Source organism: Nerophis ophidion, linkage group LG11 (assembly GCF_033978795.1).
Source record: "Nerophis ophidion isolate RoL-2023_Sa linkage group LG11, RoL_Noph_v1.0, whole genome shotgun sequence".
In the NCBI taxonomy this organism is placed as follows: Eukaryota; Metazoa; Chordata; class Actinopteri; order Syngnathiformes; family Syngnathidae; genus Nerophis; species Nerophis ophidion.
In genome coordinates, this window is record NC_084621.1 from 52,685,242 (window position 1) to 52,700,629 (window position 15,388).

The 15,388-nt window shown below is 38.1% G+C and overlaps 1 protein-coding gene across 1 annotated transcript in view; it reads left to right on the forward strand.

Annotated features, from left to right (window-relative positions):
- LOC133562238 (ankyrin repeat and IBR domain-containing protein 1-like) overlaps positions 1–10,586 on the forward strand; it is a 49,573-nt gene extending 38,987 nt beyond the window's left edge. Inside the window, exons 18-20 of the mRNA XM_061916242.1 lie at positions 1,872–1,983; positions 2,169–2,212; positions 7,450–10,586. Of these exons, the coding sequence (XP_061772226.1) occupies positions 1,872–1,983; positions 2,169–2,212; positions 7,450–8,361 (1,068 nt within the window). The 3' untranslated portion in view covers positions 8,362–10,586. The remainder of the gene's footprint in view (positions 1–1,871; positions 1,984–2,168; positions 2,213–7,449) is intronic.
- Positions 10,587–15,388: the final 4,802 nt, after the last annotated feature.

Here is a 15,388-nt window from a genome sequence, read left to right on the forward strand (position 1 = left end):
CTTCATTAATATGCAGAATATATGCTGATCAACAGAGCACCAACAATATTGGGAGGAGAACATGCAAATACTAACAGCACGCAAGTGCAATGTGATTTATCTCATCACTGTTTTGCAAACACTATTTTGCAATTTATTTGTCAGAAAGATGTGCTATCTGACACAGTTACTACCCACACGGCTGTGAGAAAAGAGGTGCTTGTGCCGCACAGACAAACAATGGATGGAGAATCCTCCGTCTTATGTGTGTGTGTCAACATATTTGGACCTACAAAAAAAATTTAATTAGACATATCGTTTATTCAGAACTTTATTTTAGAATTTTATAGCTGGTGAATGACTTAAAGGGGCTGATTAAAATCAATGAATGCGTTTTGGTGTCTGTTTTTTTAAAGTTATTTAAAAAAAATTAGGAAATATATTATTATATCTCCTCATGAAAAGACATTCCATCATGCTTTTTCTTGCATTTGAGTCATCCCAAATGAACACATTTTTTTCTGATGTGATCCACAGCCTCGCTAACAGAATCAATTGTCAGTGTGCATATGTTTCTGTTGTCTTGTGGTTTAGAACATATTTTGCAGATTATAGACACATCACACACAGGCATGATGACATGAATGTGTAGAAAATATACAATCAAGTGTCTCTGTGGCAAAAGACCCATATGGATGCAAAATTCTCATTTTAATAAGGAGGTCTGCACCACTTTTAATTACACACGCAACACACTTACTAATACTACCGGTACACGCTTTTTGTTTGAGCACACTGTAAAGCGTGTGTGGTATTTGGATTTTAATAAATTTAGGCCCTTATTTAGCAACGGTTAAACACATAAACACTGCTCGGCCAGACAAATGTATTCACATTTAAAAAATAACATGTTTCATTAGCCTAGTGGACTACTGCTAGGTTTTCTGTCATTTCCTTTTCATTCTTTATTAATTATGAAAATCATAACATGTGCAAATCTCACTTCAAACCTAACCCCTGGAATATTGTGTTGTTGTTGTTTTTTAACAGAATACAGTTTTACTGCGTACATAAAATATATGTACTGTAAACTGTACTATAACAAATTGATGACTGCAGCTGATACCAGCATTATAAATGATTATATAGCATACATTTAAAACTCTGCAATATGAATGAATTCCCAACCTTAATACAGTGTGTGCACCTTGGGCTATCAGCCAGTTCACAGTAAGTATCAACACCCATGCTGAACTTTCAAAATAGTTACTATTTTAGTACCCGAATACTCAAAATTTACTTCACTGCAGTAATTATAGAAATAATTAAATAATAAAAGCTCAAAAACACTGCTTTGCAGTGTCAGACAAAGGTCCACTTCATGGATCTTATAATTATAATATATACAGTATATTGTAACTAAGCGGAAGAAAATGAATGGATATAATAATATAAACACATTTAAATACAGGCTGAGAGGACTTTGATCTCATGATCGTAACCATTTTAGTGTATGGTTAAATTATTTTGTAATACTGATACAAGATACAGGTTTGCTGACTGAGAATTGCTAACCTGTTTATGTTGCTCACAACCACATTAATTTTTGCAGCTATTTTTATCCCATTTGTAATGTTATTAAGTCATTATCTGTGCTGTCAATGCAGCAACTCTGAGCATCTAGTTTTAATGATAAATTGTGTTGTATCTTTGGTTTAATAAAGTCATGGTTAGTTATGGTCAATTCCACACACGGTAGTTCTAATGTATTTTATTTGTGCTTCTCTATTGAAAAAAGAATATGTAATAATTCATGCTGTTCTGTTGAAATAAATCTGAACTTTTAGCAGTCACCTATTTATGGTTAAATGTTTGTTATTTTTGTTTTGAAGGATTATGCTGAGTTCCAGTATAGACGGAGACATAGACAGGGGAGGCGAGGCGACATGGCCAGTCTCCGTAGCAACACACCTGATCCAGATGATCCCAGTGACAGCACTTTAGGTATCACAATTGACTAATTTCCTTCACTCTTTCTGTCATGTCTTCATCATTTTATGGTTTGTGGGTTACTTGACACATTCATTCTTCCCAATCACACTGTTGACTAATGTTATCTTATTGGCCCAAATGTTGAACAAACTGTTTAATAACCTTATGTATTGAATGATTTTCTATATTCTACAAAGACAATGAGGAAATGGACGGTGGACATAGACATGGTCGTCTGATGGTGAGTGACACATTTCCTCTCAAGTCTTTTCAGACATTGACAAAAATACATCTTCTCCAAGTTTAATAGACTTGTATTGTCTGTTTCTTTGCTGTTTGGGTCAATTTAACCCAATATGGTTGCACAATATGGACAATATACAATATAAATGATATACATTTGTCCGCAGGTAGAGCTTTTAATTATTCTTTATATTGTAATAATGCATGTTGAGGAAATATTCTAGCTGTGTCCTGCAACTTTCACATGATCAAGTGAACAAACGCGTCCTCAATGCAATGTACCATTCTTGCTCGCAACTAACCTCCCTCCACAGGGCAAAGCCACTTTTGTCTGAGTCAGCAATTCTAACCACCAAAAAAAAACTACGTTTCTTACAAGTATCATCTCTAGAGGACGAAAAATAACTAAACATGCTATACATGCATTGTTCTGAATAACGGCGTTATATGATGAGTAATCTAAATAATTAAGCTTATGTATGTAACATAACTGTTTGCGAGACGTTTTATGTAACGTGGCACACTACTTTTGATGTGGTTGTTTGTTAACAAGACAGGGTCAGAAGCACATCAAGTTCAATGCAGAGAATATCATTTAACTCATGGGTTCTTGCTTCTCATTATTATTATTATTACTAATGAAGCAACAACCAGCACCACACTAAAATGAACTTGATATCAAAAAGGAGCAACATCGCACAGCGAACAATGCAGAACATATAAGTACAGGAACACACACAGGGAATAATGAACAACAAATAAATAATTCAAGTGACAAACTTGCAATCCTACATACATGACTCCCGTTTGTGGACACGGAGACTACAGTCATCCAACTCATACAATCTCTTTACATTAACTCGCACTAACACAGTCCAGTGAACATAGTCAACAGAGATGCCGCCATCGGCCGCAAACTGCGAGTCTGAGCTAAAAAACACAGCTGTCTTTGCCAAAGGTACAAACACTGGTGTTATGAATCATAATCTGTTTTGTTGGCCAAGTACTTTACGTAACAGGCAAGAAATTAGACTTGGTGCTGTACACTCTGCTAAATGCAAGAAACAAAGAAAAACGTAGCAAATACGAGCGAGCACATTACCATGCAGGCCATCTGCGGCACCATCTTGGTATGAAACAAGAGAAACATTAATTAACATTGTGACATTAAAGGTATGAGTACAGAGCTAATGCAGCAAGTTGCCACTTCAACAACGCTATTTCTACATACAGCGAAAGAAGTAAATCAATGAAAAACAAAAAGAGCAATAAATAATACATGTTGTGCACATGTGATTGCACCATGAATAGACAAACAACAAGTCAAAAAACATAATTTCAATACCAATATACTGTACACCACGCAGGCCTCTGCAGTGCTCCATGCCATCGTCTGCTGGAGTCAAGGGCAGCATGGCCAGAGACAGAAACAGACCATCCAGTTGTAGTTTGCCCATTATATTAACTGCATATGCCATATATTTAATTTTTTTTAAATAAAGTAACGCAATATTTTATTTCCCTTGTAATTAATTACATGAATTAAAAAATTATTCCATTAGTATTATTCTTTTGGGGCCAAGTAATCAGTAACTATAATTAATACATTTTTAAAACTAATTTTCCAAACACTGTACATTACACACAGTAGGAGGATTTGCTAACCACAAACTGTAATTCTTGAATCTAAACAAAGGTGGACAGATAGATACAAATATTTACAGTAACGATGCCAAGTATAGTATTGGTATATCGTCGATACTACAGCGGGCTACATAATTTTTTCTTATCAAAGTATCTTTTGTCGTTTTTGTTATTGTTAAAAAAAATAAGCGACTAAGTCCTTGGACACTGAAATACTTAAGGGCAAAGGCCTAAGGGTTTAAATCATCACCAATAGTTGGAAATAATTTTGATATTTAAATTATATTGTTATGCTATCATCCTGTGTGTTTGTCTAATTAAAATATTGATAAAAAATTAAATCCTTCAATGATATTAAAGTTTTGAACTATTACCATTTATATTTCCAATACTGCCCCTGTAACTACTTGTGGTATTGGATACCCAAATGTGTTGTATTGCCCAAAACTAATTTGAAGTATCCAAATAATAGAAGAATAAGTGCTTACTACATTTGAATAGAAATGTAGATAGCAACATGTTACAACAGTGGTTCTCAAATGGGGGTATGCGTACCCTTGGGGGTACTTGAAGGTATGCCAAGGGGTACGTGAGATTTTTAAAAAATATTCTAAAAATAGCAACAATTCAAAAATCCTTTATAAATATATTTATTGGCTAATACTTCAACAACATATGAAAGTTCATAAACTGTGAAAAGAAATGCAACAATGCAATATTCAGTGTTGACAGCTAGATTTTTTGTGGACATGTTCCATAAATATTGATGTTAAAGATTTCTTTTTTTGTGAAGGAATGTTTAGAATTAAGTTCATGAATCCAGATGGATCTCTTTTACAATCCCCAAAAAGGGCACTTTAAGTTGATGATTACTTCTATGTGTAGAAATCTTTATTTATAATTGAAGCACTTGTTTATTTTTCAACAAGTTTTTAGTTATTTTTATATCTTTTTTTCCAACTAGTTCAAGAAAGACCACTACAAATGAGCAATATTTTGCACTGCTATACCATTTAATAAATCAGAAACTGATGACATAGTGCTGTATTTTACTTCTTCATCTCTTTTTTTCAACCAAAAATACTTTGCTCTGATTAGGGGGTACTTGAATTAAAAAAATGTTCACAGGGGGTACATCTCTGAAAAAAGGATGAGAACCACTGTGTTACAACATGAAGTAACCAGATATTTACAATAAATTAGCAAGCAGAATAATAATAGTAATTATGACAAAATAATACAACCAGAAATTACGCAGTATGTTACCACATAGTACAGCAGCCAAATTAGGAACCTCTGTAACCAGTTTTGAAATGGTTCTATTATCATTTAAATACCAAATAACATATTGTGATACTGTATATATTGTATATTGCAATATGTATTTTAGGCCATAACGCCCATTCCTATATCCCACTTGTTGACTTGCATGGAGTTAGCTAGTTTGACATTGTGCTAAATATGCCTAATTGCTTCATTCCAGAATGGTAGATGGAGATATATCACTCTCAGAGCTAGAACAACAAAGAGCTTTTTGCTTAGTCAATGACAGTGGTAGCATTCTTATGAAAACTTACTCGGTGGTCATACCAGGTGTCTCGTACTGAATACAGTGCAATCTCTAAGGATGAACGCATCTCTTCTATCACATTGTCAATTGTCAGATCTAATAATTGAAGAAATTGAAAGGATCAGTTCAAGAATTAAAATGTAGCCATAATAAAACATGCAGTAACTCTACAAGCAATGTTTTTAAAAATGTCATATGTAATAATTTCATGTGAAGACATCATTAAATGGCCCTGATATGTCAAAAGGCATTAATAAATCATGTTATTTTGGAATACCTTCATAACTGATAACGTTAATTCAGCCAGGATATGCTCATTTAAAAATTTGATTTACAGCCCTGAAATATTGTTATTGTTTTAATTTGGATGCCCTGCCCTCTGCTTTTTGACCAATTAGAAAGTCTGTGAGTGTGTCACATCCAGGTTGCTAGTTACGCACCGCCTTCTTTGTCTGGCTACTGCCACTGGTAAAGTTACTAAACATGTCAGACCTTAGTAAATCTGAAAGACGTCGCTACGATTCTTAACTTATTCATGATAAAGCCAGGAACAAAACAAGGATTTGTATCGGGGGTGCCTTTGAAAGATGGAGACAATTGAAGGTGGAGATTTGTTTTCATCTGACGCTAAACTTGCTAATTTCCTCCTTGTTAGGGCAAGTCAGGCATTTACGTTTTCCTATCATTTGTAATAAATGGAAATGGGCATTTCGTATTTAAACTATATTGTCCAATACAGTTTATGACCTTGTATAACTAAGCTGGTATGTTCGTGCAACGAATACTTAGCATGCTAGCCCGGTCAATGACCCATCGACATACAGGCTAACGGGGGAAATATATGTCCGGTATGTCGGTGTGTCATCCAACTGATGGGCAACATAGATTTTCAACAAATACAACCTATGTGGATATGGGTAATGTCAGTGCCTATTTCTCAATATGCTGATACACTGAGGAAATGCGTTCCAACAATAGAATGGCTAATTGCAGTTTCTAGCACTGTACTGTATATGCATCAGCCACATATTGGGTGATGTTTGCTTGGCAAGATATACTGCATTACATGTAATGATTTTGTACTTTGTGTATCGACATGGTAGCAGGCTCTATGATTTATGCGTAACGTGGTTTTTGCGTAACGTGGGTTTGCTCATAGAACGGCACTCTGCACTGAAAGATGGTGACGTGCGTACATGGAAGAGAATGCAGTGCGTCAGGTTGGATGCAACATGGAGTTATGCTGAATGAAATGTGGCGGTAATTTTACTTTTGGCCTTGGCTTGCCGTCAAAGTAGGCCTATGCGATATATAATGTATTATAAACTATTATATGTAATTATTTTGATGGTGGTCCGTGCGGTCAAACTAGACATTTTAGCAGGGTAATGCCAACAATCTGTCCCGACTCCCGACGAAAATACTGCTGCGTAACTTTACAAATACATTTGGCTAATCGAGATCAGTAAAATTTGGCATAATTACTTAGTAAACCATCTTGGAAGAAGCATAAACAAGAAAAACCTACAGCTTATGACTCGTCGATTGCCATTGGAAGTTCCTTGGGGTAGGATTCGGATTCAGCTGTGTATCTGGCAACCTCAGTCTGGAGAGTGGGAGGGGACGAAATAATCTTGACCGTGATTGCGCTACCATTTCCGGCCACATTACTACATATGGCACCTTTTAATAATCCTAGCCAACAACTCTACAAGCAATGTTTTATTCTTCCTAACTGTCATACAAGTACTGTACTAGTGTTGATAGCAATACAAAAACTAAAATGTATCTACCAATATTCAACCTGAACTTTGATGACGAGCAAGCAACAGATGAATACCGCCCAAGTTTGGGAAATGAGTCACTACATATAATGATTTTTACTTTCCGGTTTAGTGTTTTTTTTGTGACTGTATTGTAGTGAGCAACAAAAATGCAGTGCTTTCACCAAACTTGATATGTTTTTGTTGGTTAATACCTTAAAATAAGCATGAACATTGTGTTGCTATCGTTCCTTGCAGGGCCTCGGTTCTTTGGATGATGATGACCCTAACATTCTATTGGCCATTCAGCTGTCGCTCCAGGAGTCAGGGATGGCAGGGGAACAGTCTCTTCATGACGTCCTTGCAAATGAAGCATCGCTCGGAGCAATTGGCACATCTTTGCCTTGCAGGCTTGAACAGAGTGGTCCCGGTGTAGAGGTTCTTCCCAGAGTGTCTTTCAGCAGCTCAGAACTACTCGAGTTGGGAGACAACTTGGCTAGACTTGGCAACATCAATATCAGCAGCCAATACTCTGCTGTTTCTGGTCTTCCCACCTCTGGTCAGCTCTGTGACAGCCACAACCGAGCCAACAGCTGCTCTCTGCCAATACCAGTTGCCTCAAGCAGCAGTTTCTCATCAACTGGTGTGTTTTCATCCGACACGACAGACTCGACCACATGCAGCAGCAACGACCCGTCCTCCTCTTCTGCATTAGCAGCAAATGCTAATTTGCTGGGCAACATCATGGCGTGGTTCCACGACATGAACCCTCAAGGTATCACCCTGGTGCCCTCAGCGTCTTCCGACACAGATGTTGATGCGCTCCATGCAGGTGGACATGAGTGCCTGCGGGATGAAGAACAAGCTGGGCTCATCCCGTTCCATGAGAACAGAAAGTCTCAGGAAGGAATGGAAGAAGTTGCCTTTGGTTCCTCAAGAATTTGTGACATGGAGACAAAGGAATGTCCTGTTGTAGAAAGGCCAACACAGCTACATCTAGTGGGGCTGGACGCCATGCCGTTACCTTACCTTCGCACCCATGGTACAACTGGGGACCATGAGCAGCAGGTAGACACAAAGGTCTGTCATGTTGACACACCACAATGTGCATCTGACCACTTAGCCAGCAGCAGCTCCTCAGACTGGGAGGAGCAGGTGCACTTGGTATGATCCTTTTGCTTTGAGATTTTTTGGCTGATCAAAGATGTGCATATTCTAGTTGCTACATTCACTTGGAATGTATACAGAATTGCGTTGTATCACTTTGTGTTTTCAACTCGAGATGGCAGATAGAAGAGCATCGCTTTCAGAAATGTGTTTACTAAGAGCTCTTTATCAAAGGCAGCTCCGACCAATGAGAAGATTGCACCAGATAAAGATTAAAACACATTTCTTTAATGAATCATAGTATACTGTAGAATTGAATGTGGACTGAATGGAGGGCTTTGACTAACAGTGTAACTAACTGTAGTCCCTGCGATGTGACTGACTATACGCTTCAGTCACATAATTCAATTAGCAGAAATCGGTTTAAAATTACATTTACTTTGTTTTTTATCATCTAGGTGTGTTAGTTTGAAAGAATAAGGCCGCCAGAGCTCTGCAGCATTGCAAGCCGGTTCCTGGCCTCAAAAAGATTGGGGACCACTGACATAGTTGCTTATTTACAACAAAATCACATCTCCTTATTAAAAGCACTGACAGATTTGAACAGACATCTAAGTATTCCAAAATGCTACAGGTAGTTACAGTCAAATGTTTTTTTTTGGTTTGCAGAGCCAACACACTTCTCTGCTGCAGCCACTTCTATTTGTTTTACATATTTAATCTGTAGCTTACAACTGATTAAATGTCATCCCTGCACATGTTGTAGTGGCTAAACACCGACCTTTTAAAAGCACAGTTTACAGTCACAAAGTGGATTTTTTTTTAGTTCAAAGTGTGCCTGTGTGGGGAAAAAAACAATGCCATCCCAACAGTTACATTTACATGAAAGTTTCCAGCCTGGAATTTTTTTACTTGATATTTGCAGCTGCAAGGGAAAGGTTTAGTTGGATTCACACAAATAGTTTAATGTCAGACATTCACACACAAACGGTCAATATACAGCAGTGAAAATTAAGGAGAAAGTTCTTAATAGGCCTGAGTGGTGAGTCAACGTCGACCTGAACTTCTTCAGCCATTTTTTTTAAACAAGTCTTTAAAATTCTCTAGAAACTGGGCTTAATTTGAACCTCCAAATAGTGCAGTTGAGTCTGATGAAGAGACTAATCAGTAAGCGGTCTTGTTTGGACTGCAGAAAAAGGCCAGCGAAAGAAGTCACATTAAAATGTGTCGATAATGTGACTCAAATCCAGTCCGCTGTAATTGATCTCCAGCTCACATTGATGTGTAATGAAAGCCTTCACAGGGCTGTGCACATGTCCTCGGGTAAACAGACTGCTGATGTGTGTCGCATCGCAAACAATGGCGAGTTTACGGTTTTGAAAAGGTTCTTCACAAGATACAGTGCCTTTATTTCGATCACGGTTGTTGAATTACTATCTTGATTTGAATGCAGTGTAAGCAAATACATAGAACTTTGAAGTTATTTATTTTGCATTACGCTTAAAATGCACAAACCAAAAAGGTTTGGTTGGTTTTGAGGTGACACTTGGGGTTTGACAGTGTTTGAGTTGTAATGGTTGTCATACTTCACACAACATTTCTATATAAGGTTTGTGTTATTCATATTTTTTGCAAGCAGGGCTTCTTAATCATGCTTTTTTTTTTTTTTTTTACTACCGTCTGGTTTTCCTGTGGTTTAAGAATTCATGTCACGATTGACTTTGAGTTGACCTACTGTATCCCAGAAGACACTAAAATGGAGGAAAGTTGCAATATAATTTGATATTTATTTGAAATGAAACGTAAATCCACTGAAGGAAATGGAGTGTGAATAACCATTATAAACTGATACACATGATTGATCAATGTTTTACCTTTTGAGACTTTTGTTCTGCCTCGCTGGTCTGAAGTCAATTTGTTTTCTAATAACCAAGTACAGAAACATGAAGATTGCTTTGGCAGATTTCTTGAAGTTCTTCAACTGTGAGTGCCATGTGGTCTGTGGAGCAAGGTTCCTTAAGACTTGGGTTTGTGTGTAGTAGTTAAACACAGGCTATGATGTATACTATATACCCTGTTGTACACCCTACAATATGCTGTGCATTACACATCTTACTGTCCAGGTGATTTCTTTTAAAATACCATTTTGTAACTCATTGAGATTTTCTATTGTAAAGCGACTAATCCTTGAAATGCTATTTGCACTTTCATAGTCTATACTTGATACATTCCCTCTTTATATGAATCGTTTTGTGTATTATGCCAATAAACAGTGTGTTGAGTTTTAATTTGTGGGTTTTATTATCAATACAACTAAGGGCCTAAATGTTACAATGGTCATTATTGCGGCGCTCAACAAGTACTTCTACACACACTGAAACATTTTAGATTTTTTCCAATAACAAATACACACTGCTCGAAAGCCTTTTTGCATGTTCTTTGTTTCATATGCTTCACTCAGAAAAATGTTCAGGCGGGTGTTGCGGTGTCCTACTCAAAGCAGCACACCTTGAACGTTCTGTAAAAACACCTCCGTTTCCTATTCTTCAGAGTATATATCAGTTACCATGGTGCCTACACATGGAGTTTGTAAATTCAATGTACACAATTGAAAATCTTAGTTGCAGAGACAGCAATGTGTTTTAATTTCTTAATGTTCATACGGTTTAACGATAATTCTAAACGGTAATACCAACCGTCTTGAGTATCACAGCTATTATCATTACCTACTGTTCACCTGTACCTTATGCAGTATAACCCCTGAAAAGTACCTTTTTTTGCCATTTTCCCGTCACGTCGCTGTTTAAATAGTGCCCAGATTTTCCCTTACTATTTTTGGAAAATGTTCTTAATTTTTTGAAAATCGAATGTTGACAGGTCTCAAAAACTATGCCAACTAAGTGGCAAGATTGTGTTGTAGAAAAATATATTTTGAATATTAATCTTGATTTTTACTAACAAATTAGAGGAAACCGCAAAAATGTTACATGTTGGTCACAAAAAACATTCATTAATTTTGGTTATTTTATAAATTTATTATGGGTCTACTGAAAATGTGACTAAATCTGCTGGGTCAAAAGTTTACATACAGCAATGTTAATATTTGGTTACATGTCCCTTGGCCACAATCTGATTGTGGCGGTCCGCTCCCTGTATGATCAGTGTCAGAGCTCGGTCCGCATTGCTGGCAGTAAGTCGGACACATTTCCAGTGAGGGTTGGACTCCCCCAAGGCTGCTCTTTGTCACCGAATCTGTTCATAACTTTTATGGACAGAATTTCTAGGCGCAGTCAGGGCGTTGAGGGGATCCGGTTTGGTGGCTGCAGTATTAGATCTCTGCTTTTTGCAGATGATGTGATCCTGATGGCTTCATCTGCTTAGGCTCTCCAGCTCTCACCAGATCGGTTCGCAGCTGAGTGAAGCAACTGGGATGACAATCAGCACCTCCAAGTCCGAGTCCATGGTTCTCGCCTGGAAAAGGCTGGAGTGCCATCTCCGGGTTGGGGAGGAGACCCTGCCCCAAGTGGAGGAGTTCAAGTACCTCGGAGTCTTGTTCACAAGTGAGGAAAGAATGGATCGTGAGATTGACAGGCGGATCGGTGCGGCGTCTTCAGTAATGCGGACGCTGTATCGATCCATTGTGGTGAAGAAGGAGCTGAGCCGGAAGGAAAAGCTCTCAATTTACCGGTCGATCTACGTTCCTTTCCTCACCTATGGTCATGAGCTTTGGGTTATGACCGAAAGGACAAGATCACGGGTACAAGCGGCTGAAATTAGTTTCCTCTCCCTTAGAGATAGGGTGAGAAGCTCTGCCATCCGGGGGGAGCTCAAAGTAAAGACACTGCTCCTCCACATCGAGAGGAGCCAGATGAGGTGGTTCGGGCATCTGCCACCCAAAAGCCTCACCAGGGAGGTGTTTAGGGCACGTCCGACCGGCAGGAGGCCACGGGGAAGACCCAGGACACTTTGGGAAGACAATGTCTCCCAGCTGGCCTGGGAACGCCTATGGATCCCCCGGTAAGAGCTGGACAAAGTGGCTGGGGAGAGGAAAGTCTGGGATTCCCTGCTTAGGCTGCTGCCCCCGTGAAGATGGATGGATGAATGGATGTCCCCTGGCATGTTTCACTGCAATAAGGCACTTCTAGTAGCCATCCACACGCTTCTGGTTGTATTTTCGACCACTCCTCTTGGCAAAATTGGTGCAGTTCAGCTAAATTTGTTGGTTTCCTGACATGGACTTGTTTCTTCAGCATTGTCCACACGTTTAAGTCAGGACTTTGGGAAGGCCATTCTAAAACCTTAATTCTAGCCTGATTTAACCATTCCTTTACCACTTTTGGCATGTGTTTGGGGTCATTGTCCTGTTGGAACACCCAACTGCGCCCAAGACCCAACCTCCAGGCTGATAATTTTAGATGGTGTTCCTGGGATTAAAGGCCCACCTTTTCTCTTCCAAACATATTTCTGGGTATTGTGGCCAAACAGCTCAATTTTTGTTTCATCTGACATCACATTGACAAAGATAAGACCTTCTGGAGGAAAGTTCTGTGGTCAGACGATACAAAAATTATTTCTATTTTTTGTTGTGTGTGTGTATATATATATATATATATATATATATATATATATATATATATATATATATATATATATAAAGCTACATAGAGTATATACTTACATGTATATACAACCTCAATGGAGGTGTTTGTATGTTTTTTCAGGGCTTTGTAGGCGGAATTGCGAGGCTTCCATTGGCTCCATTGTAAGCATGTATTTAATATTTAGAATGCAAAAAAATAAAAAACATCCGTTGTCATGTCTTTCATAATGATTGTGAATGAATTCCCCCAAAAAAGTGCAGTTCCCCTTTAACATTTAGCGTGTACATTTAGATTGAAGATTTCTTTTTAACATTTAGGTTTAGATTTAGATTTAGATAAAAAAAAAAAAAAGGCTTAGATTTAACATTAGGTTTATATTTCAGTTTTAGTGCTCACATTTAATGTACTTTTTTTGGAATTTTGTCTATTGTTCAAAATCATTATGAAAGACATGACGATGGATGGATGGATTTTCTTTTTAATGCATTCTAACTATTAAATACATGTAAATAAAAGTCTGCTTACAGTGGAGCCAATAGGAAGTCCTCTATTTCGCACATCAACCATTCAAATAACCATTCAAAAGGCCCTACCAATACTCCATTTACATTTCGTGACTTGATTATTGACCAAGTATTAGTGATATTGTTATTGTAAGCACTAATGCAGACAAACTATTTAAATTGGCTCCGCGATCACTTGCTTGTGCCCCTATGTTTACGTCATCGAGTGGTCTGCTGCTTCCTTGCCTCGTTTATTGTAAATCATAAATCATGATTCTCACCTACACTGAAGAAGTCTGAGTAGGTATTATGACAAGTTGGTACACTTTGACAGCCGCTTAGGACCCAAAACTGTCGAGGACGACACTAAAAGACACTTTGTGCCCTCACCATCCAGTCGGCATCCTAATGACAGTGGACCTTGTACAGTAAGTTATGTTTTATTATGGCTGTTGGCTCTCACAAAGTCTGCAGTGAGTAATGATCAAAAAAATTTGTTTTTTTAAATAATGCGCCGTGTATGCTTAAAGTGGAACATCACCAGAACTATGTAAGCGTCAATATATACCTTGATGTTGTAGAAAAAAGACCATATATTTTTTTAACCGATTTCTGAACTCTAAATGGGTGAATTTTGGCGAATTAAACGCTTTTCTATTATTTGCTCTCGGAGCGATGACGTCAAAACGTGACGTCGCCTAGGTAGTCAACGCCATTTTCTCAAACACATTACAAGCAGGAAGTCAAATCAGCTCTGTTATTTTCCGTTTTTTCGACTGTTTTCCGGTACCTTGGAGACATCATGCCTCGTCGGTGTGTTGTCGGAGGGTGTAACAACACGATCAGGGACAGATTCAATTTGATTTACGTTGAATGAGCATCGATTAGCACGGCATGCTAATCGACGTTAACATGCTATTTAGTCCAGCTCTATGTACATATTGCATTGTTATGCCTCATTTGTAGCTATATTTGCATCCAGCCTTTCCTTCCATCCACATTGAATGCCAAACAAACACCTACCAATCGACGGATTTAAGTTGCTCCACTGTCAAGAGATGCGAAAGTCCCTCGTTTGGTCCGCACATTTTACCGGCGATGCTACGACAGACATGGCACAGAGATGAATGGATACCCTGCGACACTCAAAGCAGATGCCTTTCCAACGATAAAGTCAACGAAATCACAAAGGTGAGTTTTGTTGATGTTATTGACTTATGTGCTAATCCGACATATTTGGTCGCGGCATGACTGCCAGCTAATCGATGCTAACATGTTATTTAGACTAGCTGTATGTACATTTGGAGCTGTATTTGTATCCAGCGTTTCCCTCCACCCACATTTAATTCCAAACAAACACTTACCAATCCACGGATTTAAGTTGCTTTAGTGTCAATGCAAAAGTCCCGAACGTTTGGTCTGCACATTTTAACGGCGATGCTAAGGCAGACATGGCCGAATAGCATCAATAGCTATTCACTTAATAGCTTCAGTTTCTTCTTCAATTTCGTTTTCGCTATCTGCCTCCATACTCCAACCATCCGTTTCAACACATGCGTAATCTGTTGAATCGCTTTAACCGCTGAAATCCGAGTCTGAATCCGAGCTAATGTTGCTATATCTTGCTGTGCTATCCGCCATGTTGTTTGTATTGGCATCACTGGATGACGTCACAGGAAAATGGACGGTGGATTTACAGAGAGCGAAAATCAGGCACTTTAAAGCCTTTTTTCGGCATATTCTGGGATGGGTAAAATTTTGAAAAAAATTTCAAAAAATAAAATAAGCCACTGGGAACTGATTTTTATTGGGTTTAACCCTTCTGAAATTGTTATAATGTTCCCCTTTAAAATGATCAAAAAATGTAAATATGAAATGTTATTATAAATGTGACCGTTACAACGTCACATACAGGAATGGTCAAAAGTTTACATACGCTTATAAAGAACATAATATCATGGCTGTCTTGAGTTTCTTATAATTACT